We start from the raw sequence: 26,594 nt of genomic DNA, 5'->3' as shown, positions 1-26,594 counted from the left end.
CATTAATTTCAAGTTGAAGGGATTGACAAGTATATCAAAATGTTGTGATCTAGGTACAAATTCAGAATGTTTCAGTGTTAATTAATCAAGAGAAATTTTTTTCATAATCATTCATAGGCATTCTAAAATAGGTTTCATATGAATTGCAAAACTTGGGATTCTGCTAATATTTTGCTTTGGACCTATATGCTATTCACAATCATAACAGAACAAGTCTAGAGATATTTTATACTTTTGTTGGGTAGCCATAGCCAACTGCAGCAGAGGGGGAGAGAGAGAGAGAGAGAGAGAGAGAGAGAGAGAGAGAGAGAGAGAGAGAGAGAGAGAGAGAGAGACTTATTAGGGGAATAGAGAAGGGGTTGGAGCTTCAATTCAAGTGTGAGAACAATATATGAACCCATTGATTTTACTGAATAATGGGGGAGAAGCATAGTCCATTATTACCAAATGTCCATTAAATTAAAAAAATTTTTTTCAAGATCATTTGTACATCCCACATAATTGTTAAATTAGACAGTTACTGTGTATATATATGTATGTACTATAAGCAGTGAAATAAAATTTAACAATAAAAAAAAGGCTTTATTTATACAGTTGCTACATAGTATATAGTTTACCTTGACCATGTGGTAATGCCTTGATAAACTTTATTCAGAGTTGGAACTGAGAAGATGAAGTTGAGACAGTGGTGAATCTTCATAGTCAGACTCCTTAAAGTTAGCTTTGCTTTTTACAGCATCTGACATAGTTTGTTTTTTCACAGCTCACAGATGCAAGATTTCAGCTTTAATTTTTGTACAACACTCAAATGCACACACTTTCTCTTTTTACTAGTTTTCTTAGGGACCATGATACATTTTAATGATATAATAACAAATTTATCCACAAACGTGTTGAGACACTTTCTGTAAGCTGCCATGACTGATGAGTTCCCACTTTTCCCTATTCGTGTGAGCACACTCTGTTGCCGGTCAAATTTTTTTCGTCCATTAAATCTTAAGTTGAAGTAGAGAAAGCAATCTTTGTGATTGGCGTATGCCATGAGAGATTAGAAGTTAGAGTAATCCCCAAAAAGATATACGATCTTGTCCAGAAATCTGAGTGTTGTCAAAGGTGAGCACGGGAGCAGTACACTTATTGAGAGGAATTACATAAGACTGAGTTTTAGGATTGAAATTAACTAACTTTCTTTGCCCCATTGAAGAATTATCTAGAGATTCACATTAAAGGAATTGATGGTGAATACTTAAGAAGTCGAAATTGTACAGAGCAAGGTTCCCCAAACTGGAAGGTGGAATGTACAGTGCTGCAGAATTATGGATAGGATTAAAAAGGTTATTGATATACAAAAAGAAAAGAGTTCAGGTAAGAACAGAACCTTGGGGATCATCAGCATTAGTTGAGAAGTTAGAGGAAAGTGAGCCCTCAACCTCAATGAGTAGTCAATATAAAAAACTGGCTACCCAGCAAACTCTGGGATTGTAAGATTTAAAATACTAATCTAACTGTGAAAAAAGGGAATACCAAGTATAAATCAATTGCAGACCATCCCATTTTGCATTCAGTATCGTGTCATTTGGCATTACAAATGACACTATGCTGAGAATGACCACAAGAGGGAGTCTCCATTAGAAAAAAGGCCATCATTAAGTTGTGATCTAGGTACCTTGAGGACCATTAACATTAACTTTGTACTTTAAACGGCTGTTGGTGGGGAAAAGATCAAGAGCATTAGGTGTGTGGTCAGGATTGGTATTCTAGTAGGTAAATGAACATGTTTTGTAAGGTCATTAGTAATAGCAAAAGCCTTAGCATCTCAACGAGCCTGAGTTTATGAATGTTAAAATCACTGAGGAAACTTACTTCACTGTTAGGAATGTTAGAGTGTGGAAAGTTGAGTTTCAACGATTAGGATCAGATGATTTAAAACAGTAATCCAGTCAACAAAAAGAGGAATAGAAATCACTTAGATCATCCTATTTTGCATAATTGTAATGCCAAATGACACAAGGCCAAGAATGGTCATGTAATAGAGGTTTCATTTGGAAAGAGACCATCACCAAATTGTGACCCGAGTTCCTGGAGAACTGCTAACATTGAATGTATACAGTCAGTCCTCATATAGCATGATAGTTGTGTTCCTATAAACCCTCGTGCAATATAAATAACAGGCCCTATGGGAAAAATAGGGTTAGGTGCTGACCACCCAAGATTGAACACACATTTGTAACCAAAACATTACCAGACACAATAAATAATAATGTAATAAAATACTTACATATTTTATTACGACTATTACATAATAAAATATTGCTAATGCTTTTGCTTCCATCATAAGCAAACTTGTTCTTTGTTTAATTTTCTATCCAAACAGATGACAGCCATTCCATCTCTTCCAATTCTTTGTGTCTTGATCTAATGGATTTTATTACACTTTGAGTTGTTCCTGCTATGAAAGTTGTTTTTATTTTCTCTGCATTCTTTCTAATTCTCGGCGTTGCCTCATTTAGGCCTGTAGCATGTGCAATATCACGTGTTCTTTCATTTTGCTCAAAGTGTTTCAGAATTTATTTTATTTTTTCTCTGTGGACAGAGGCAGACTGGCCATAAGCTTTAACGGGGAAACCCCGGTGAATTGGAGGCCAGTGTGATTTTGGCCATAAACGCAGCTGCCGCATTTAGCAACTGAATAAACAACACCGTAAAGGCGGAGACACACTATTAACACCTCACTAGCTCACATTTTACTAAAGCACATTTCTGGAGATCACTACCATAAAACAATAAAAATAATTTCCAGTTGCATTTCTGCTAGTGGAATCTGTTATAAACTGGTAGTAAACTCGGATCTAATTGCATTTGTGATAATACTGATAGCTGGAATTGTGTCGGTTTTTACGTTATTATGGTGAAATGTGTTTCCCCTTCACTGATATAAAAAACAAAAATACATTTTCAGGATCTTCCCTTCATTCCTATCGTATTGTGTTCAATTGGGGGTGATTCCACATTGGACTGCCATTTCTTGTAAACACAAAGGTGAATCATGCATAAGCGAATTCAGTTTGTGTTATATATGATATTGTCCCCCTATTTATAAATCGTGTATGATCGAATTTGTGTAGGGTAAACACGTGTTATATGAGGACTGACTGTACTTTGAAGGCTTGTTGATGAGGAAATGATTGAATTTTGATCATATGGTCAGGACTGTCCTGTATTCTAGTAGTTAAATGAACAAGTTGTGTAAGATCATTAGTAATCACTAATGCTGCCTCTTTCTGAAGACATTGTCAATTGGGACTGTTGTTAGCTGATCCTAGGAGAGTGAGTAAGGTTTCTAAGTCCACATAACATGCAAATCAGCCTGTGATCACACACACACACACACACACGCACACACACACACACACTGGTGCAGACAATAATGGCACAATATAGTCAAAGTCACTTATGTGCCTAAAAATCCAACGACAGCTATGGCAAAAGCCTCAGAATCTCTACCATATGGAGTTGTGAACATTAAAATCACCAAGAAAAATTACTTAATTATTAGGAAAACTAGATTGAAGAAAGTCAAATTTCAAAGAAATTAGGTTAGCTAAACTCCTCTGACCGTTTGGTCGTCCCGGAGTATAAACAGAAAATTTATTTATTTATTTTAAGTTCTGTGTGATTTGTAGAGTTGGGAGAATGATAGAGGTGACAGATGAATTTGATAGACAGGGGTAAAGAGATTTTAAGTCAGAAGAGATCAAGAAGAGAAGATTCATTGTAGCTCTGATAAGAAGTAATGGAGTGGATGTGTGCACAGGTATACCATTTTTGAAATGATAGAAATCATAGAGTGAATAATTAAAGAAACTGAGAATGATTGTTAAGGCAATGGGTAATTGAGATCCTCTCAGAAAAAGTAAGTGGGGCATGGCAGATTATCAGAGGAAGGGGACATCATTAAGATAAGAACTAAGAACACATTTTTGAAATGAATGGAGCTTTTAAGAGTTTTAGATCTTTTACAGTTAATTTTTTTCTCTTAGTTTGCCTATTCATAATGCATTGGTGTACATGGTGTTAAAAATACAGGGGAGAACATGTATGAAGAATGAAATTTTTCGATATAGCATAACACAGCAAGAATATACCCAGCTCCTTGACATTCCATCACCTCAGCAGTGCCCTCTGCATGTATGCTACTTGTGATGTTCCTGGTCACTAGCTGATCAAGATGACTCCTAGAGTTACCAATAGGTTTGGCCCAATTTATTTGTATCTCTCTGCTAGTTTGCAAGAACTGTTTTAAATATTCCTTAATATAAGGAACATTTGATGTCACCATTCTGCCTGCCATAACTTCAAAAGATATGACCATACTTTCATGGGAAAAGAAATAGAGGGATGCTGGAGCTTTGCTCTGGTGACTGAACATGATTTTAATCATCAGTAATCCAATAAGCAGTGGTGGTATTGCACTGGGTGATGAGCCATCTTCCACCTAGCATTGCTTGTTGACACAGAGGGTTAGCCATTCCTCTGTGTGATCTAGATGCCACAAATTTACCCAGCTTATATTGGTTGGTGTGAATTAACCAATATGCTAGGCACAGTGTTTCTGGCCTTTCACTAAATATATCAATTATGTCAATTTTGTTATGAGAAACCAGGACAATTTTGTTATGAGAAAACAGTGAAGCTTTGAAAATGTGCCTGACAGACAAATCTGAACAGCAATGCCATTGTTATAAACAAAACTTTGACTAAACATCTGCAGCAGTAATTTTCTAGAAGGAATCATTCTAAAAATTGTCTAAAAGACAACCCAAACAGAAATCTACAGATCGAAAAATGTCGGATAAACTAATGATTAAAAACATATTGTTCTGGTAATAAAAAAATGGGGGGGGGAGGTATTGCACTCATCCCCCTTTTAGCCAAAAAAAAATCACAAAATACTTGAGATATTAGCAGTGGCAAATGATCCAAAGAAAGCAAGCTTATGCAGCATCAGAAAAAAAGAAAGAAAAACAACCACGACACCTCTCTTTCACCTATTCATTCCAGCCAAAATTTGTTTGGTTCTTCCTTGATTTTATTTAAACTGTCAACTTCCACAACAACAGATGGAAGTCTGCTTCAGCAATCAACCATCCACTGGCTAAAGGCAAATTCCTCTATATCATTGGCAAAACCCCATGTGTTGTTCTGGTAGCCTTCTGCATTACTCAGAACTTCATATCTGACTGGACAATTACCCCCAGGACTTTAATTTTCCACTACCCTGCCTGTAGTATCAGATAGTTGGTACATTACTCTGGGGGTTACTGCTACCCATATGCAGTACTTTGCATTTATCAATGTTAAACTGTAGTTGCCATTTCTCAGCCCCTGCCTAACTTTTATAGATCCTGTTGCAGTAGCATACCGTCATTAACCAACCTTTGTAACATCCGCAAACTTGGACGTTATAAGCTTGATATACCTTCATCAGTATCATTGATAAACATTGAAAACAACAATAGCCCCACACCCAAAATTGTGGAACTCCGCTAATAACATTAGTCCACAAAGGGCAATGTTCATTGATTATCACTCAAATATCCCTTTATCCATAGCAGAAACTTGCCCTTAATGCCACATTGCTCCAATTTGTACAGTAGTCTTTTATATGCAACTATATCAAACCTTTGCTGAATTCCAATTATAAGATATCAAGATTATTTTTGGTATCGTTTGTGATCACATTGTAGTAACAAACAAGATTTCCCCATAACAAACACATGCTATGTTTGAACTATAATTGCGGCCTTGTTTAGATGAACCTGCATTACTTCTTTTACCAGTGACTCCATTATCATTATTTTCCCTGGAACAGAAGTTAAACTAACAAGACTGTAATTACTCATGTCATCATTTGATTCGCTTTGTCAGTTGGGGTTACATTTGCACATATCCAGTCCACGGGAACTTCCCCTGAATCCAAGGATGCTCATAATTTTGGCTGAGGGTTTGTTTACTATCTTCACTGCCTACCATAATGAAATAGGATAGATCCCTTTCTTGTCTTTAACTTCAACATTTTCTCTTCCACTTTTCTCTCACTTATTACAAAATCATTAGCTCCCTGTTAGAGCTTGATAAACTTCTGGCATCCCCTTCCCTCAAGATTTCCTCATATGTAAATGTAGATGCAGAATATTCATTTAATTTGTCAGCAACCTGAGCAGGATCATCAACAGTCAAACCATCGATATTGAGTGGACTAATTTGACTCATCCTCATACTTCTAGTATTTACTGGAGTAAAGAAGTCTTTTGCTGCTTTTTTATTTGCATCCTGCATCCCTTAGCAAAGATTTCTCATGAACTGCCTTTGATTGTCTGACCTTTGTGACTAGATTGCAAACTAGTTTATATTTGCCATAGGCTTCTGTGTTGCCTGATAATTTATATGCATCATGTGCACTTTTGTTCACTGCCACTAATTTGATCAGTTCATCTGACATCCATTTAAGCCTATTCCTTGAAGAGTATTTCCTAGGTGGTATGTAAAGCCTAGTAGCCTCTATGATTGATTCCTTGAATGCTTCCCATTTAGAATTTGCTGATTGTAACATTATCAGTTTGGTCCCACTGTATGGAATTTAAAAACTGTCTGAGACCACTGTAGTCACCTTTACGAAAGCAACAACCCTTCCCTTTACTCCTGATGGTAGTTACATATTTAAGTAAATCCAAAATCACTGCACTGTGATCACTGCTACCTAGTGGTTCTTTTATCAGCAGATTTTTAATGCATGAATAATTACCGCTGATAATCAGATCAAGAGTATTACTCCCTTTTGACATGCTGCCTGTACAAAACGTTCATCCTATAAATCCACAAAAGCCTTGCTAGTATTTGATTGACCAACCCACATGTTTCAGTCAATATTTGGAAAGTTAAAATCTGTCATTATAAGACATTCTTATTTACTGGTCTACTCTATTTCTTTCTACATCCTTTTGTTGTACTCATTAGTCTTTGGGCCTATAACACACTCCTGTTCCCTGCTCTTACTTTTGCTTTCCCAGTACTTATGTCACCAAACTGATTCAGCATGCATTGCACTGGCCACCCATGTCAATTGGATGCACAGCCTTAATATTTATGTGGTTCTTAACTTAAAGTAAAACCCACCCCTCCTATCCTTTCTGTATGACCTGTGAGTGCCAATGACAGCAGACATGTGTCAAAATTCTGTGCTTGATTATAGACGACGGTAGGTACCAAGTGCAGCTAGCACAGGACACTTGATGCAAACAGAGGTGCAATCAATTGTAAGTATTGAAGACTTGAAGGTAAGTGTTTCTTTTTTGGATTTTTTGATATATTTATGGAAAATGAACTAATTGTTGCGATAAATGCAAGAAAATAATTTTTATCGAGTAAGATTGATTGTGTATATCTGTTTCGAGTTTTTAGTGTAGTCTGACCATTTCAAGCTTCTCAGTGGTAACAGTGTGGAGCTCTCTCTCTCTCTCACAGCTGTCATTGTTATCACTTAGGAATTCTTTGCCATCTTTGATGGTATTTCTATCCATGCTCTCATTTCACTAAAATTTAATACTGATTTTGAAATAAAGTGGATTCTGGTTATTTGGGGCAAATCTTAAAAAACAGAACCCAATCTAGAAAATAGCCAGGGTTCACTTTGCTTAATCAGGACAACATGCCGTTTAATTGGGACAGGAAACCGCAGCACTGGAGATAACCTACGATTGTCTCTGACCGTACCACGTGGTTCAGTTGGATTTTTGGAGGTCACAACCATAAAACAATTAGCAGTCACCTGTTTATTTGGCTTTTCTGTTAGTGCAATCTATCATAAACAGATAGTAAACTCGATCTTATTGAATTTGCAATAATACCAACAGCTAGAATTCTGTGGGTTATTATGGGGAAAATGTGTTTACACTTCCATGAAATCTTCAATCATATAAAAAAATTAATTTTCAGAATCTTCTCTTCATTCCTATTTTTAAAGCTTCGTAACTTGTTACTCTGTTCTCACTTGTGTGTATCATGTTACTTGCAATTTGTGTGTGCCGTGTTCTTTGTTATTGATTGCTTCTCTTTTTACTGTTTTAAATTTTAACCCCCACCCACAAATGTCAGTGAACAGAAATGTAAACTAGTTCGTATGTACATATTACAGTACGTATTAATTATTCCTATTATCATATATATTCTTCCGATTTTCACGTATCATTTAATTTTTTAATTGGTAAGGTAATAAAGGGTAAATTTGTGCTTAATATATCTTTACTTTTATAGCCTGTGGATAATATTCCTCCTGTTTTCGCTAATTAGAATTGCTGTTTAATAGAATTAAAATTCAATTCACAAACGTGATCACAATGACCAGCGCTTTCTACACATTGTATTTTTTTTTTTTTTTTTTTTTTTTTTTTTGTTGTAGTTGTTGGCGCATCGGCTTCTGTGGCCATAGTGCACCTCCCAAGGTTTTTTGCAGTACTCTGATCCAAGCCCGAGGTGGGATTCGAACCCGCGACCTTTGGGTTGCCAGGCAGGCACTTTACCCACCTGACTAGCCCAGTCGGCACACACTGTGTAGTGAACGGTACTTTACTATGGTGACTCCATCGTAATATGATTTGATTGTACAGTGAACCAATTGTAAAGCAAGGGTCCATTGTATTTTTAACTTTTTTTACTTGAAACTTCGGATAATTGGGGCAGCTTAATCTGGCCAAAATTTTCTAGTCCCAATGTGTCCCAAATAACTGGAATCGACTGTACCAAGTGAAATCCGCTGTAATCATTGTACAGGTGTCAGCCTTGATGAGATATTTGTTATATTCGAATCATGTATTTGAGATTCATTACCATAAGACGATTCCATCTCTACTCTCTTTGGAGAGCTAAATCTGCACACTAATATACTAGGCACCTCCGTAGCCAGGTGGGAAGGAGCAGTAGTGCGTAGCACAAGCTTCTTGATTAGACCGGGGTTCGAGCCCATCACCACCAAATACGGAAGATGCAGAAAGGTCAGGGAATGACCACCGCATATCCCGGAGCAATATGGCCTTAGTTGCTAATGCTCCTAAAAAAAAAAAACCAAACAACAACTAATATACTACCAAATCCTTGGAATTTTGTAATACAGAGAATCCTTGTTATCCGAGGATAATTGGTTCCAGAAAATTCCACTTAAAACGGAGACCAAATTTTCATAATGTTTATTTAAGTAAAACTAAATGCAATTAGGCATAATATTTTAAAATTCTACTCTATATAATATCGGTGTAGATACACCATAGGCAACTCTTAAAGAAAAACTACTGTAGTGTGAAAGGCATCATTTCATCTATATCTCATATTGTGCTCATCCTTCACAACGAGTTGCCTATGTATTTCACTACCTTGAATAAGACACGCTTCACTTGCAATACCAGAGTACCTGCCCACCCACCAATGAAAAGCCAGTGAGCTTTGAAACAGTGCCATCTGGGTGGTGCCAACCACCGAGAATAAGTAACAATTCTTCTCTATTAGTGAAGCATTACTTATTCGAGGTAGTGCAATACATGAGCAGCTTGTTGTGAAGGATGCACATATCTACACCGATGTTATAAATATCTACACCGATGTTATACAGTAATGTTTGTTATGTACTTGTACATAATAAAAAATGGATGAAGGAACTGAAAAGTGAGAAAATTATTTTATTAGACATTTATTATATGTTGCACAATGTAAGGTTAAGTAAACTTAACCTTACATTGTACAACTTAAGTAAAGTTTATCGAAGTTACACAATTTTTCAGTTGTACGAATAAAGAATGAATCCAGAGTTCGTGGGTCCCCCCCCCCCCCCGAATTTTTTCAGATAAAATTGTGTCGTGGCATTTAGTTATGTCTTTAAATTTGTGCTTAACTTGTTGCACGATCATGAAGAAGATCGTTCTTACAAAAAATATTCAAGTGCTTGATCAATTTTCTCAAGGGAAAAAGCTTTAATTTTTTAATTTTCAAATCCTCTTAACTGCAGGGACTCAGATAATGAATACTCGGATACTGGGGACCCCCTGTATATGAGTTACACATTGATTTTTAGGACTCTACTTAATTGTGTTCCAATCCTAAACTAACTGACAAATCGTATCATAAGTTAAACAACTGAGAAATGCCGTCAAAATTTAACAATAAGATTTCCTTGTAATCAGACAATAATTTACAAGAACTTTAACTGTACTGTTCGGCTGCAGCGAACAAAGTAAGATAATACTCAGATAAAGATTCACCCGCAGATGAAGATGAAGCAGGACTTTTGCCAGATTCCAGCAAAATAAGGAGATAAAAATGAATCCCCACAGTTTGAGAATTTCCAAGGACCAAATGAACAAACCACTGAACATGACTGAAGCAATTTCTGGATGAAAAATTAATGACCACACTTACAGGCAGAATTACTACAACCATTAGAAGATGTATAAATATTGGACAGGGCTGGAATGGATAGTAACAGACATTCACATTGAAAATGAAGTTCTCAAAGCAAAGTTAGAAACAAAGGAATGTGCGTGGGAGTGAACAAGACAAACTCAGACCTGTGCCCAAGTACTTACAAGTAACCAATCAAACCTTTAGATGACCAAGAAACAAGGCACAGACAAATCAAGGAAAGAATAACAACGTGATTATTATAAGAACCACAGAGGGAACGAAACTTGATTTAAGCAAAGCTGTGAAACAGGCAGTTACTAAAAACCTGGATGCGCAATTTAAAAAGTGAAGATTAAGGTGCTAAGGAAAGTTATAAACATAGGCGTGGTCATTGAAACTGCCACAAAGGAAAATTCAGAAAAAAATATGAAACAACCCTCTGGTCCTTAACTTAGGTTTAAAGATTGATAAACCATAAACCAGAGGATGCGACATCTTCTTCTTTGATATAGATAAAGCCAAGAGTAAACAGGATATTATAACTGAAATATAAGGGAGGGGAAGGGTCTACAGAAACACATGACAAAGGACCAGCTAAACTCAGAATTTTTTCTGAAATACAGTACAAAGTCAAGATCTGCCCAGTACTGTAATTGGATAGCTGAGTTATCACACAGGGTCTGGCAGATATTATCTAAACAGCAAAGAATCTATATAGGATGGGGTGGTCACTGGTATAGAAAGCACTTCCCAATATCCAAGTGCTACAGAAGCATGCATTTCAGACACACATCCCACACATACATGCAGAAAGAAAGTACATGCGGCCACTGTGCCATAAGAGGGCACGAATTCAGTATATGCAAGGAAAATCAAAACCCTCAATGTGCCAATTTGCAAGAGTGCAGGACTTGTCTTCAACCATTCAGTAAGGAATCCCAAATGCCCGAACTACTTGAAGGCAGTGAAACAGCACAGACTGAAGATTGATTATGGACAGTTATCATAATTCCCATAATCACCAAGCTTTGAAGTTCCTGTAACTGAATGCCCAGAGAACTCGTGCAGTTGCTGACCAATTAAAACTCAGATTGACATAGCATGTATTCAGGAGCCCTCTACCCATGGGGCAGGTTTCAGGGACATGACACCCTAGGTACTACAGAGTAATAGAATCCACCACAGATACCACATGAGCAGCTATAATAATTAGAAATACCAGTATTACAGTAACTCTTGCAGTCTGTACAGTTACCTCCCCTCCAGGGACATTCCATGTTATATATTGGTCCCAGCATACAGTACCAACAAACAGCTCTCAGCCTCTTACCTGGTAGCAAAATATTACAATCCATGGATAGGCGCCTCAGTAGCCAGGTGGAAAGGAGCAGCAGTGCGTAGCTTCTTGATTAGACCGGGGTTTGAGCCCGTCACCACCAAATACGGAGGATGCAGAAAGGTCAGGGAATGACCACCGCATATTCACGGAGCAATATGGCCTTAGCTGCTAATGCTCCTAAAAACCAAATAACAACAACAACAATAACAATAACAATCCATGGATACACAACAGACAGAACTGGCACTCAGAATGGGCAAGAAGTGGAGGACTTCATAGCTACTATGCCATTCACTGTTATCAACCAGCCACACAATCTTGCCATATAGCAGTACATTGCATGAGAGTGTGACATGACGTGATAATGTCCACCCATGCCATTTCCTATAAATTTACAATCTAGAAAGTGTAGGAGGCCTGGACTACTTCCAACCACCGTGCAATCACCTTTCAGCTGGTTCGCCAACTGAATCAGATCCCACCCCTTGTCTATAACATAACCAAGTATAACATAAAAAGGCAAACTGGGAAAAATATAGAGAAACCAAGTGAACAGGTTTTAAAAATAACAGACACTATCAAAAAAGTTGCAGATGCCTCAATGAGAAGAAAGCAACCAAGAATGAATGCATGCAGTCCCCCGATGGTGTCCCAAGCTTTAGAATCTCTAGCGAGGAGTTAATGAGGAAAAAAGAAATTTCTGGAGGTCAAGAACAAGTTGGCCGGCAGCTGAGATAAATGTCCACAGGGAGAACTATCGCTCCCTGATAAATTCTTACACAAGCCTTATTAGACAAAAGAAAAAGAAATCATAGCAATCTCTTGTTAGTATCTCTGGTAATGCCGACACATGGGATGTGGTTTACCACATAGTTACCAACAAGCTGCCAATGGGGAAGTCACTAGGGGGCTTCTGCATCAGGTAACCCTAGTTTCCTCCAAACCACCTCCTGGTTTGCCCCAGAACTCTATGCAACATTTTTGCTTAAAGGGCATGGTTCCCTGAATGCAAAGTTGTGCCAACTGGGACTCGCTCAGTATCCTAAATGTACCTGTGGAGCTGATGAGGATTGGGCACACATCCTATATGACTACCTTAATTGCCTCCCCACAGATGTAGACTGATGTCCAAAATTAGACCCATAAATTGCTTAGATGAGCATCTACTTGTCTCTGATGAAATACACTACATAGCACTTGACGTTGCCCAAAAAGTAATTTGAGTCAAGGGAAAGTAATCATGCCATGATACCCTAGATTGTGACACCTCTTCCTATAAGCATGACTACTCAATTACTACACCTCCAAACTTAGACAAACCTCAATGAGCCTGGCCCATCAGTATGTTTCCCACCCAGCTAGGATGCCTATGACATAATTTATTTGTAAATGTAATGTATGTTTATGAATAATTAGTGTAAATGGATAACATGAATAAATGTTGATTGCATGGGTGTAAAGTGCTGGTGCTGCTATCTACTAGAAGTAAGTAAGTCTATGTGAATGAGTGCATATTTTTGGGCATAGGTGTCTGTGTTCCTGACTTGACTGAGTTCCATTGAGCTTGGCTATGGGCACTGGTTTGTGTGGGTAATTGTATGAATAACAGTATGTTTGGTTGGAGCTCCCAGTCACATCCTTGTTTTCAGGCATGACTAGAGCTGTACCATTGATATACCTGATGGATTACATCTCTCTCTCTCAATGTGTTCTCCATTCCAGTGCTGGTGCTGCCATCTACTAGAAGTAAATGGGAAATGAAAGAGTGATTATTCCTTGAGCACTGCAGTTAAGGTCAACAGAAATTGCTGCCATTTCGGAATGTAGTGTGGGCCGAACCACACATCTCACTTGATAGGCATCCTAGCTGGGTGGAGAGACAGTGGAACAAAGAGCATCACGTTTTGCATTTAACTGAGCAAAAGTGCCACAGAAACATTTCAAATGATGGAGCAAATGTATGGAGAGAATTGTCTGTCTCATGCATGTATTTGAGTAGCATAAACATTTCACCCATGTGGCAGAGTTTATGAAAATGTGTGGGAAATCATTACCAGTGACCGATGTGCTACACTCTGAATGAATGAGGTGCCTCGGTGGACAGGAGCAGCAGTGCATAGCACACGCTTCTTGATTAGACCGGGGTTTGAGCCCATGCCCACCAAATACGGAGGATGCGGAAAGGTCAGGGAATGACCACCGCATATCCCCGGAGCAATATGGCCTTAGTTACTAATGCTCCAAATAACAAACACTCCGAATGATTTCAGAAGATCTGTGCATTAATAAAGATACCATTCAACAAATAATAATTTGTTGAATGGTTTGTTCCACATTCGTTAACAGATGAACAATCACAGGCATAAGTTGAACACTGCTGTTTGTTATTTGGTTTTTAGGAGCATTAGCAACTAAGGCCATATTGCTCCGGTATATGCGGTGGTCATTCCCTGACCTTTCCGCATCCTCCGTATTTGGTGGTGATGGGCTCGAACCCCGGTCTAATCAAGAAGCGTGTGCTATGCACTGCTGCTCCTTCCCATCTGGCTAAGGGGGTGCCGTTGAACACTGCAGAGAACTCATCAAGACTGCTGAAAACAAACCCATATTTCTGAATTCGATCATTACTTGTGACGAGACTTGGTGTTTTCAGTGCAACTGCACAACAAAGTGCAGAGTGGAACTCAGAAAACGCACCCAAAGCCAAAAAAAGTTCATCAAGAAAGTCAAAAATCGAAACCATGCTCATCACTTTCTACAATAGCAATTGTGCACAAAGAGTCTGTGCCCGATTGCCAAAGTGTTACTACTACCTACTTTCTGGGCATTTTGAAATGCTTGTTGAAGAGAATGTCGTGTGTGGACTCAGTATGGAGAAGACAGCAATTGGTTCCTCTTGCACAGCAACAATGAGCCAAGCTCTAAGGCTCTCATTTTTCCAGAATTTTTGGTTAGCAAAAAAGTCTGGGTACTGTCACACCCACTGTATTCACCAGACTTAGCCTGTGCGACTTCTTTTTGTTCCTGAAGCCCAAGGTGCTATTGAAAGGTTGTTATTTTAATGATGTCAATACCAGTTACAGTTGTCCACCAGTCATTCCATTCGCTTGTGATCATTGCATGCAGTGTGTGGATGTGGGAAGAAGTTATTTTGAATAAACCAAGGTTAGTTTACTCATGCATAGGATTGTTACTTTTTTTTCTAGCATCAGTCTAATTTTCCGATTGCCACACTGTGTATTAATGACAACAGCGATTCAGTATATACTAATAAAATTAATCAGTAAGAGAATTGTGTGGTGTTTCCAGTGACAAAGCAGCCAGTGGTATTTACATTTGTTGTGAATCAGCTGGTAGTTAGAGTTAGATTTTGACCATAACTATTGAAGTCAAATCCAAAACTTTCAGAAGCTTGATATGGAAAAGAACCTAGGAAATGTGTTACTAAGCTCTTTCAGAAATTTATAGAGAATCATCTTACCATTTCTGAGAGAGCTATAATGAGATGGGATCTGATTAGATATGATGACAACAAATAATTAGATGTGAAGTATAAGAGCCTTTATAGGTCTGTAGATGGATCATCAGAGACAATTATGGATTCTAGTTAACATGACTGTCCAATTCTCCGAATAAGTGTATAAATATATAGCAATCTATAATAATATTTATAAATTGCAGATCGTAGTTGTCATGAATGAAGTGACTTAGTAATTTCAGAGGAAACTCTGAAATCACACTCATATGTATGGTGATATGAATGCACTCCTTTTGCTTATCCTATATACATTAGAACACCTATAGATCTGGCATCCCTGCTGCTAGACCAGTGCTGATTAACAGGATTTTCTGATTTATGAGAACCCAGACATTTTATAATGATCATCATCCAAATCTGTTACCTAGTGGAAGTGCTACGATTACTGTGATAGTATAATTTGTTATTTTCTTCTATAATGTCCTATTTCCTGTTAGATCTCTGGCTCTAGATAGAATGTGCCCTCCTTCCTCTAATAACTGTTTGCCACCATTAATCCATTTTCTTCGTAGTCTGCCTCTGGGCCTAGTATCATTGAATTTTGCTTCAAATATGCGTTTAACTGATCTCCCTTCTCATATGTTTTCTACACACTTTGACTGGATATTTATTTCTCCGAGAATTTTTATTATTTCCTAATACCTCGCCTATACTATATTGCACTCTGGCCTGTGATCATACTTATGGAACTCTTCATGCCCAGTTCAACTGGAAAAGGCTTATCAAAACTGCTAATTTCTCAGGGAAAACAATGACACCAACCATAAATCAGTTAAAATGTTAGAATAAAGGGGTTAACTTTTATACTGCAGTTACAGACCATCTGTTGATATTTTGCACATTCATTGCTTGTTTGTTTGATCACTGTTATTTAACACATTTTTTAATATAGAAATCGGGGATAAGACCCTCCTTGAGTGGTATGCACCATGAGTTATAACTAGGAAGGGATTGTGATTGGAGAGCAGGCAAGAGTTTATGGTTGTGGATTCCAATCAGATTCTCAGAATGGGTGACTTAAATTATTTTCATGTTTTTTTTTTTTTTTGTTTAGTATTAAAATTAAGCTATTCACATTATGCAAAACACCTGTGTGATTATTTGGTTTTTTGGTTGATAAACATTTGTGGCTATTAAACTTGGAGTATATTATATGGTAGTTGTTCCAAAACTAATGCCTGCAAATTTTTTTTTTTTTTTTCCTTTATATCACTGTAGGTATGCCAATTTAAGTTATGTTACATATCTCAAGTCGTTAACTACTTGAATTTATCCACAGATTACACACCATCTGTTGTATAAGGTATGTTCGTGTCAGATGACACCTGGGATTTCTCCCATCTCCACATGTGTTCGCTGTATCGAGGACAGTACACTGTCAAGCCAGAGACTTGAAAGTGTGTGGGCCATGTCTGTGCAGTGTAATGTGTTGTGCCTTGTTTGTACGGCTTATTGGCCGCCAGGCCCCTAGTGGGCCCCAACATTGCCCATACCTCTCCACGTGGAGGCTAGCCAGGTGTGTCCAGTATCACAACAAGTTGCTCTGGCAGGTCCTGCCACCTAGTTTCCTGGGATTTCAGTGGCTAGGACCTAAAAAAAAAAAAAAAAAATTTACGCGTTTGACATTAATGCTTAATGGGATTGCTGTTAGGAAATCACTGGTTGGGGTTGAACGCTAGAGAGATGTGTTAAAATGCCTAATAAGTCGGGCAAAATTTTGATGTTAATTAAATTTAGACATGTGAGGCTATACGCTAGATAAAAGGTAATAGTGTTAATTGTCCTAGAGATTTACACGAAACCTCTAGAATTTAGACATTGATTAGAATTTGGCGGCATTGTTTAAGGGGTGTACTCGGTCGGTTTAGTGAGAGAAGGAGGAGACTGAAGACTGGGGGAAAACAGATAGAAGAATAGAGACGATAGAGTAGGCAACCCCAAAGAGGTCAGCGGAGACGAGCTCCACCAGACGAAGTATGGGGGAGGCAGGGATGGGGGAGAGAGAGAGAGAGAGAGACTGACCTGTCTCCTCCCTCCCCTGCTGTGGGATGGGGTTTTAAAGGGAACTGGGTTAGAGTACCCAGTCCAGATCGCCAGTGGCATGTCGGCAGCAAAGTCGCAGTATGTCTTTGTCAGTGATGGTTGTCATGTCTATGTAGTGTTGAATCTACTAAAAAGGTCAAGCTGCCCATCCCGCTCTGGGGATTGGATATGTTAGCTGTCAGCGAGAACCCACCAGGTGAATTCCACATACCATCTGTTGTGTGTGTGTGTGCAATTCACCACCACTTGGTATACATTTTCTTTGCCACCAAACTAGAGTTTGCATCTCCCCCTCTCATGAAAGTTGCTGTCAGCCTCCAAGGACCAATTCTTGATGGTTAAAATGATAGTATCATCATCAATGAAGTGTTTTCTGTAAAGGCCAAATATAGTGCCAAACAGATGAAAGCCTGGTGGTGTAAGGTCTTAACTATATGGGGGAGATGTGGCAGGAATGCATCCCTTCATGCCTTAATAATGGTTGTGGCAAAATCTACGCTGAATATTCTGTCCGAGGATATCGTGAATTAACTGGAAATGGCAGTAGGCGATTCCCATATGAATCATAAGTTCTTTGCTTGCATAACCTATGGTATTCAAAGATTGATCTAATCAGTAACACTACTCACTGATGTTTTCTCAGAAAAGAGTGTTTCTGAATCATTTTCTAATGCTGATACATTGCATCAGGATATAAAACAAACCAATGTCAGGATGTTTGAAATAAAATCATGAAATTTTCTTTCATTTTCACAAATTTTTATTAATTTTGGCAGAATGTGGGCACTGAAATTATGACAAAATGCTACTTTTATCAGACTTTTATACTTAAATACATGTTGAAAACACTATTAAAAAGGGTGGTGTGATTAAAAAAAAAAAAAAAAAAATCCACTAAACGCTCACCTCTCATTTTAAAAACAGATCTACAATGGGTCAAATTTTCATTTCTTTGATTTTCTTGCAAATCCTCCTATTTTACAGTCCGTCATCAGCATCCAGCAATAGTGAGCCATCACGTTGACATTCCACCTCTCCTGGTACCTAATCTCCATGTCTCTAAAGTCCTGGTGAAACCTCTCACCCTGTTCTTCACTAACACTTCCTAGATTTTCTGGGGAGTAGTTGGCATAGGAGTATAAAAAAATGTACCTTGACTAGGGTGTATAAACTCCCTGATGTGGTCGGGATTGTCCTGATTTAGAACTTCAAGTCCTGCTTCCCAATAATCCCATATTTGTCCTGATAAGAGAGGAAAAAACTTAATTTATTGATTTTACATATTTTTAATTAATTCTTATTGGAATATAGCGGATGTGTAGTGTTAATTCTAATAACAAGAGAAAAATGGGAAAGTCCAAAGACATTTTGTTTGTCACTCAGTAATGAAGAAAAGAAAATATGTTGATAAAAAAAAAAAAAAAATGGGTGCAATTTTTCTTAATTTCCAATGGCAAATAATTTGTCTCAAATTGTAAGCTCCATATTAAGCATTCCACATTCAAATGCTTCATCAGAAAGAGTTTTCAGCTTAATGAAAACTACTTGACGGACAGAGAGAAACCATCTTTTATTAGAAAATTTAGAAGCCAAACTTATGGTGAAAGAAAACTATAACATGTCCTGTTCAGAATTTGAAAACTTTTTACAATCTTCGGAAGGAGAAAAATTTTAAAACTAGCAAAATCTAAAGAAAAATATATAAAGTAAAAGTAGTCTTCCTTGCTATTTTTAAAATAACTGTTATAAATAATATTAGTGTATATAGGACAAATACATATTAACAACAATCATATAACAAATAAATACTATGATTGATTGATACAAAAAATGTATTTTAATTGTGATTTTATTTTTTTTCTTTTACTTTTTGAAGGAAAAAATGCTATACTATACATTTCGTTTCAAGTTATCCCGCTTACCAGTTTTCAAAATGTGGCCAAATGACCTTGATGCTCACATTGCAGCCCAGCTTCTTGAAGTTTGCCAACATTTTTCAACTATATTTGTGAAATCTCGATCCTTGTTGTTCCTTAAGATGTTCTCAATAACAGACCCGAAGCTAATCTATGCCTATTTTTCTCTTTTATTCATAGTTGCTGAGCAGTGCAGACGGGCTGCCAGGGCAGGTCATGGAGTCTTGTCAATGATATGTAGGAATTTTGCTAGTAGGGACAGGGAGGTGATTATCCCGTTGTACGTGGCAATGGTCAGGTCACACCTAGATACTGTGTACAGGTCTGGAGGCCTCATTTTAGGAAGGATATAGAGTTGCTAGAACGAGTACAAAGAAGGGCAACAAGGTTGGTGAGGGCGACAAAGTAGAGCTCTTACCAAGAAAGTCTTAAGTTCTGCAAATTGCAGTGCCTGGAGAATAGGCACCTGCGAGGTGATCTGATAGAGGTGAATAAGACCTTGAATGGGTTGAGCAAGCTGAATGCTGATGGGATTCTTCCTTTTGCTCAGATTAAGAACCTAAGGGGGCATAGATTCAAATTGAGGAAAGACAGTTATAGAATGGATGTGTGGAAGTTTGCCTTTAGCCAGCAGGTGGTTGATTGTTGGAACAGACTTCCATCTTTTGTTGTGGAAGTTGATAGCTTAAATAAATTTAAGGCTGATGCTGCATAAGCTTGCTTTCTTGCATCGTATGCCTCTACTAATGCTAATGTTCCCTTAAAATCTCAGTTCATCAGTTTGCAGATTTGAGGCCCAACAAAAATATAGCAATACCTCGCTTAGCATTCAAACAACACCGTTTTCAATTAAGTTTAAGTCAAAAATTTACTGTACATATTAAAACTCATTCATAGCCTAGACATGTACTCTACAGATAAGCTGCGTTGTGATAGCCTAGATATGCGTACATATATGCTGCGATGCCAACTCTTGTCTCGCATGCGCATGTGCCAATAGCTCCCCTCAAGCAGTCAGCAACAACATGCAGTGGTATTCAGTATTCTCAATTCTGTCCAGACGAGACACATGATAGCCTTACATTTCACAATTTATATATTTATTTATTTTTTTTTTCGAAAATATATTTGCATCTTGGCTAGAAATGACTGCCAACAACATGCGTTCTGTCTGGCAGCATGTTTCACTCCATTTGGCAAATGATTTCACTGGTTTTTAATCGCAATTTCAAACAATTGCCGAAGGCATTGTGAAGATCAGAAAAGACTTGGGATTCGAAACTTTGGACACTGCCAATGTACGTGACTTGCATGCAAATGACTTAGATGATGCAACTCTCCTTGAAATTGACAAGCAAACTGCATATGAGGAAGGGGAAAACAAATGTGAAGTGGATAACACTGAGGTGGCACTAAAATAATTTTTAACGGAAGAATTGGAGAAAGTTTTTCGAGGGGTTGACATGGCCTGCAAGGCAATTATGAATGGAGATCCGAATGTTGAATTAGCATCAAGATACGACAAATTTTACAAGATAGGATTCGATGCTACAAAGACTTGTACCCTGAGAAAAAGAAAACATGACTTCACAAGACTATTATTGAAATACCTAAATGAACAATAAAGCTGTTTTCTCATCTCTTATGATGTTACCTTTTCATTAATAAAATTTTTGCAATATTTTTTTTCAAATCCTTTTAATTGGCTATCAAGCACAAATTGTTTATAGATTTATTATAATTTGTTTATAGACTGTTTCTCTGGTACGAATTTAATTAAAACCCATTATTCTATAACTTTATACTTAAAACCCATATAATTATACCTCAATCAGCATGGTTTCACATAACACGGAACAGTTCCCGTACCAATTATCAGTGCTGTGCGGGGTATTGTTGTACCTTGTTTTAGCTTCTCTTGGGTGATTGATGGGAATTTAGTACATAGATAGTTGAAGCGGGGACCTTCCTGAGGTAAAGCTTTTGCAAATTATGTCATCAAACCCAGTTTGATGTTCAAGGGTGGAAGGAGGACAGTTTTAGGGTCTACTAGTGGTTTATGATCTATGTTCTTTGATCCAGGCAACAAACTTCCCCTCTTTGGCCAGAACTTGATATCCCAGTGCTAACTTGCCCCACTGTCCCATTCACACAAAAAGCAAGCCATTTTTGTGTAGCCAGATTGCTGTCCAATTAACATGCTTATCACTTTAAAGCAGGGGTGTGCAACAGCCGGCCCGTGGGCCACATCCGGCCCGCGACGATGTTGAATCCGGCCCCCTCGGTAAATACATAAATATAGAAAATCCATACCTGACTACACTCGCCGTAAACGTTCGGCTTAATTCGGTTCAATCGGGAATCGCGGCCAGTACAACAGTAACCAAGTGATTCTACGCAGCGTCAAAGAGTTATTTCCTAATTATTATTGTAGCGTCGATCGAACGAAGTTCCTTTGGGTTTGACTTCTTATTGAAAAAAATAATATTGATGCGAGATATTTTATGTTTTATGCCTTTTCTAATTATTACAATTTTTAATTTAATATAATTTATAGCCCATAAAATGAGCCAATTAAAAAAAAAAAGAAAAATTGATGCCGAATGCCGCATTTTCAATGATAATTGGACATTCAGATATTTTTTTAAAAAATACATTAATAATTTGGTAATTCAAGTAATATAACATTTCTTAGGTTCAGATTTTTTTTATTAAATCGTTCAATCTATTCCGGCCCGCATCATGATGCGAAAATTTCATTCGGCCCGCTGACGAAAAAAGTTGCCCACCCCTGCTTTAAAGCTAGCGCAGACCAACCAACCAGTGCCATTCATTCTTCTTGCTTAATATTTATAAACAACTTCTTCAAGTTCTCGTATGTTTCTTTCAAATGCACAGAGTGAGCTTCTGTAATTGACCCATATTTATTTCCATTGTAGAACATCACACCTTTGGGACTCCTTTGATGAGTCAGCAAAAAGTCTCCACTGTGTAGGGTTGTAACAAATTCCTAAATAGTTCATTAAGTCATTTATATTACTGCAAAAAAAACCATAAAATCGTCCTCAGAAAAGTAGGGGACTCGTTCTCATTTTCTGTGTCTGTACCATGGAAAAAACATCCCATGTGCCAGAAGATTTTTTAACTTAAGTCTAGAACCAAGTTCTGCAGATTCCTTTGGTAAATTTAAATCTCTTATCAAATCAGTGAGTTCATACTGTGAAAACAATTGAGGTATAGACATAATGTCTCCAGGTATGAAGACTTCAGTTTCATCTTCAGAAGCTTCACTTTTAGCACTCTCTGCTGCTACATTCTTCAATGTAAGCGGAGGGCATGGAATCTTTTTTTTAATGAAAACCCCAAACACGAGAGGTATTAGAACCTGTAGTATTAGAAACTTAGTACTGTGCATGGGCTGGAGGTTGAGAAGGCAAAAGAAGATATTTGTTGATATTAGACTTGAACTTCTGTAGACTGTAATTTTTGGGAAATACGTATGAAGGAAGGTTGTTCCAGAAAACAGCAGTTGAATGAATAAACGAGGAAGATGAAAAGTTGGTTCTGTGAGTTTCAAGTTGGACAGTAAATGGATGTTGGCTGGTGGCGGCATGTGTTCGGGCTGTTTTGAAAGAGAGACCGGGAATTATAGAGGCCAATTCAGAAGAACAGTGCCCATGGATGTATCTGTAGAAAAGGCATGCAGCAGAAACAGTATGTCTATGAAACAGAGAGTGGAGAGACTCTGTTAGAGATGAGTTATTAATTAACCTAACTGCCCCCTTCTGAATGGAATCTAGAAGCCTGAGAGGGGTTTTGGGGGCACCGTCCCAGATGTGGGAACAATATTCCATGGTAGGGCAGATTTGCGATTTGTACAGAGTGAACAGCTGTTTGGAAGAAAAGTAATGCCAAGAGCGAAAGAGAAAACCAAGTTTTTTAGATGCAGAAGAAGGAATATTTGTAATGTGCTTGTGCCAAGAGTGATTAGAAGTCAGGGTAATCCCAAAAGAGATATATCATCTTGCCTAGAAATAAGAGTGTCACCAAAGATAAACATATAAGCAAGAAGAATCCTTTTTGTGAGATAAAATACAGCACTGAGTTTTAGAAGGATTGAAATCAACTAAGTTGTCTTTGCCCTACTGGAAATCGGCATTTAAAGAGTTGGTAGTGGGTATTCGAGAAACTGAAATTGATTCAGCAGGGCAAGGTTTCTCAAAGTGAAATGCAATGTGCTATCATCAGCAAAACTATGGATATGATTTCCAGTAAATGGAAGAAGGTCATTAATATACAAGAGGAAAAGAATGGGGGAAACTGAACCTTGGAGGACACCGGCATTAGTGGAGAAGTTAGAAGACAAAGTGCCATTACCATCACCCTCAGTGAGCGGTCAAAGAGAAAACTGGAAAATCAATTACAAAAACAGTTGGCAAACCATAAGATGAGAGCATGTTTAGAAGACCTTTATGTTAAACACGATCGAAAGCCTTTGAGATGTACCAATTCGATAGGTACCTGCACAAGGAGAGAGTCAAATAGGTAGTTGGTTTTATTATATTTTGTTCATTATTTATTTATTATTTTTAATTTATTTTATTATTATTATTTATTTTTTTTTTTTGGCTGGTTCAGCTTCATTGCACCATATGGCTGCTACTGATGCTGAATCTTGCCCTCCATTTTCACACACTGCTATAGTCCTGCTACCTAATATAGCAGGGCTATAGCAGTGTGAAACTTGCAGAATATTGTCAGTATCATTTAAATTTTCATTTTATGCCATTACATTGTAGAATCATCTAGACAAGACTATAGTAATAGTTCAGACCCAGCATGGGATGATGATGTGGCTACAAAGGAACTGGATGCAAAAAATAATTTCGTTATCATATACTTGAATTTCAGGAAAGCTTTTGGCATTGTTGCGTGTGGAAGACTAGTGTACAAATTGGAGCGGTGTGGTATTAAGGGCAAGTTGCTACAATGGATAAAAGGGTGGTTGAATGGGAGAAGACAAAGAGTGGTAATCAACGGATGCTGCTCTTTTGGACTAATGCTATTAGTGGAGTCTGGCAGGGTTCAGTGTTGGGCCAATAGTTGTTTTGTATATTTATCAATGATATTGATGGAGGTATATCAGGTTTAATGTTGAAGTTTGTAGATGATACAAAGGTTGGTGGGGTTGTTAATGACAGTAATGCCAGTGTGCTACTGCAACATGATCTAGAAAAGTTGGGCAGATGGTCTGAGAAGTGGCAACTAAAGTTTAACATTGACAAATGCAAAGTACTGCATATGGTTAGAAGTAACCCCAGAGAAGCATACACTTAAAGGTGGTAGAAATTGAAAAAGACCTTGGAGTAATTGTGCAGTATGATATTAAGTTTCTGCACGATGCAGACAGGTTGCCAGAGCAAGTCATGGGGTATTGTCAGTTGATATACAGGAATTTTACTAGTAGGGAAAAGGAGGTGATTATCCCTTTGTATAAAGCAATGGTCAGGCCACACCTTGAGTACTGCATACAGGTCTGGAGGTCTCATTTTAGGAAGGACATAGAGTTGCTTGAGCAAGTACAGAGAAAGGCAACAAGATTGGTGAAGGGAACAAATGGGTGGTCTTACCAAGAAAGGCTTAAGTTCTGCAAATTACAACATCCAGAGACTAGGCACCTGCGAGGTTATCTGATTGGGATGTACAAGTCTTGAATGGGTTGAGCAGGCTCAATTCTGGTGGGGTTCTTCCACTTGCTCAGGTTACGAACATGAGGGGGCATAAATTGAGACTGAGGAAAGACAGTTATAGAAGAGATGTTGAAAATTTGCCTTTAGCCCTTAGGTAGTTGATAGCTTAAATAAATTCAAAGAGAACTGGACAAATGTTTAGAGGGAATGGATGTGCGAAATGGCTTTTTTTTTTTTTTTTGGCTGATGCTACATAAGCTTGCTTTCTTGCATCACATGCCTCTTCTACTACTACATTTTATGGTGTATATCACACGGGGGGGGGGGGGGGGTTCAGAATTACATATGTTAGTTTCAGAATGGCCCTTGTATTTATCTATGCTAATTTATATTTAAAAAAAATTCTTGTGTTTAGATAAATAACAAAAGAAAATGTTTTAATTTTTCAGAGGTCTGATTCTGAAGAAAGTTACAGACATAGAAGTAGCAAAAAGAAAAAACACCGATCGAGATCTAGATCCAGATCTAGATCTCGAACACCATCTGCTGATTCTGATGACAGATCGGATGATGGTAAGAATAATTATATTGGAAATCCATTAGTAAATATTGTTTATTTATTGCATATACATTTAATAAGACTCTATTTACTTTATATTTACTTTTATAAAACTTTAGTCATTTGAATCTGTGTAATTGTGAATTTATGTAGAAAGGTAGGAAAATTTCTCAGTTACCAGTTACCTCAACCACTATGCATCTTGGTATGCCCTATTTATTCACTCTGTGATTCCTTTTGCTTCGAAGGTAGTGCTTGTGTATATGTCCATTCTTATATTCTCTGTCAGAAAAGGCGCCTCCGTAGCCAGGTGGGAAGGAGCAGTAGTGCGTAGCACACGCTTCTTGATTAGACCGGGGTTCGAGCCCGTCACCACCAAATATGGAGGATGCGGAAAGGTCAGGGAATGACTACCGCATATCCCGGAGCAATATGGCCTTAGTTGCTAATGCTTCTAAAAACCAAATAACAACAACAACATCTGTCAGTAACTTCCTAATTTGGAATCGCCTCCTTTTGATTTTCTGTGGCTTAAAATCTCTCTACCCTATTTCAGATTCATCTGTTGTCCTTGCCATTCTCAAAACTGTACTAAATGCTCAGAACTTCACTTCCTTTCTTTGAAACTTGACCTTTCTAATCAAACTTTCCTAATAATGATTGGGATGATTTTAATAATAATAATAATTTTAATAATTTTCCTTTTTAATTGTAATGTCTAATAATAATTTTCCTTGTTAATTGTAATGTTTCAGAACTCCCAGCTGGCTTCAGTTTTCTGGTTACATACACCAACTGGTCAATTTGCTGAGTCTTTTGCAATTATTTTTTATTTTCTTAAATGACATCGTTTAAGGGATAGAGAGCTTGATATATAAATTTGTAGATTATATAAAGATTGGTAGAGTAGTTAATGATCACCACCAAGCAGAGCTTCTTCAAAGTGACCTACAGAGACTTCAGGGATGGTCAGAAAAGTGGCAGCTGTGCTTTAATTCAGAAAAATGCAAGGTCTTACATCTGGAAACAGTAACCCAAAAATAATACACTTGGTGGAGGT

General features: G+C 37.7%; 1 protein-coding gene across 4 annotated transcripts in view; it reads left to right on the top strand.

The window, feature by feature from the left end:
* Prp40 (pre-mRNA processing factor 40) overlaps positions 1-26,594 on the top strand; it is a 434,121-nt gene that overhangs the window by 304,411 nt on the left and 103,116 nt on the right. For all 4 annotated transcript variants that reach the window (XM_090383606.1, XM_090383605.1, XM_090383604.1 and 1 more), the window contains exon 23: positions 25,425-25,548. In XM_090383606.1, coding sequence (XP_090239732.1) covers positions 25,425-25,548 — 124 coding nt within the window. The remainder of the gene's footprint in view (positions 1-25,424; positions 25,549-26,594) is intronic.

The sequence above is a fragment of the Mastigoproctus giganteus genome, chromosome 10 (assembly GCF_048544385.1).
Source record: "Mastigoproctus giganteus isolate SK-2022 chromosome 10, ASM4854438v1, whole genome shotgun sequence".
NCBI lineage: Eukaryota > Metazoa > Arthropoda > Arachnida > Uropygi > Thelyphonidae > Mastigoproctus > Mastigoproctus giganteus.
Note: the sequence above shows the minus strand (reverse complement) of the source record. Positions and strands in the feature narration are given on the sequence as shown.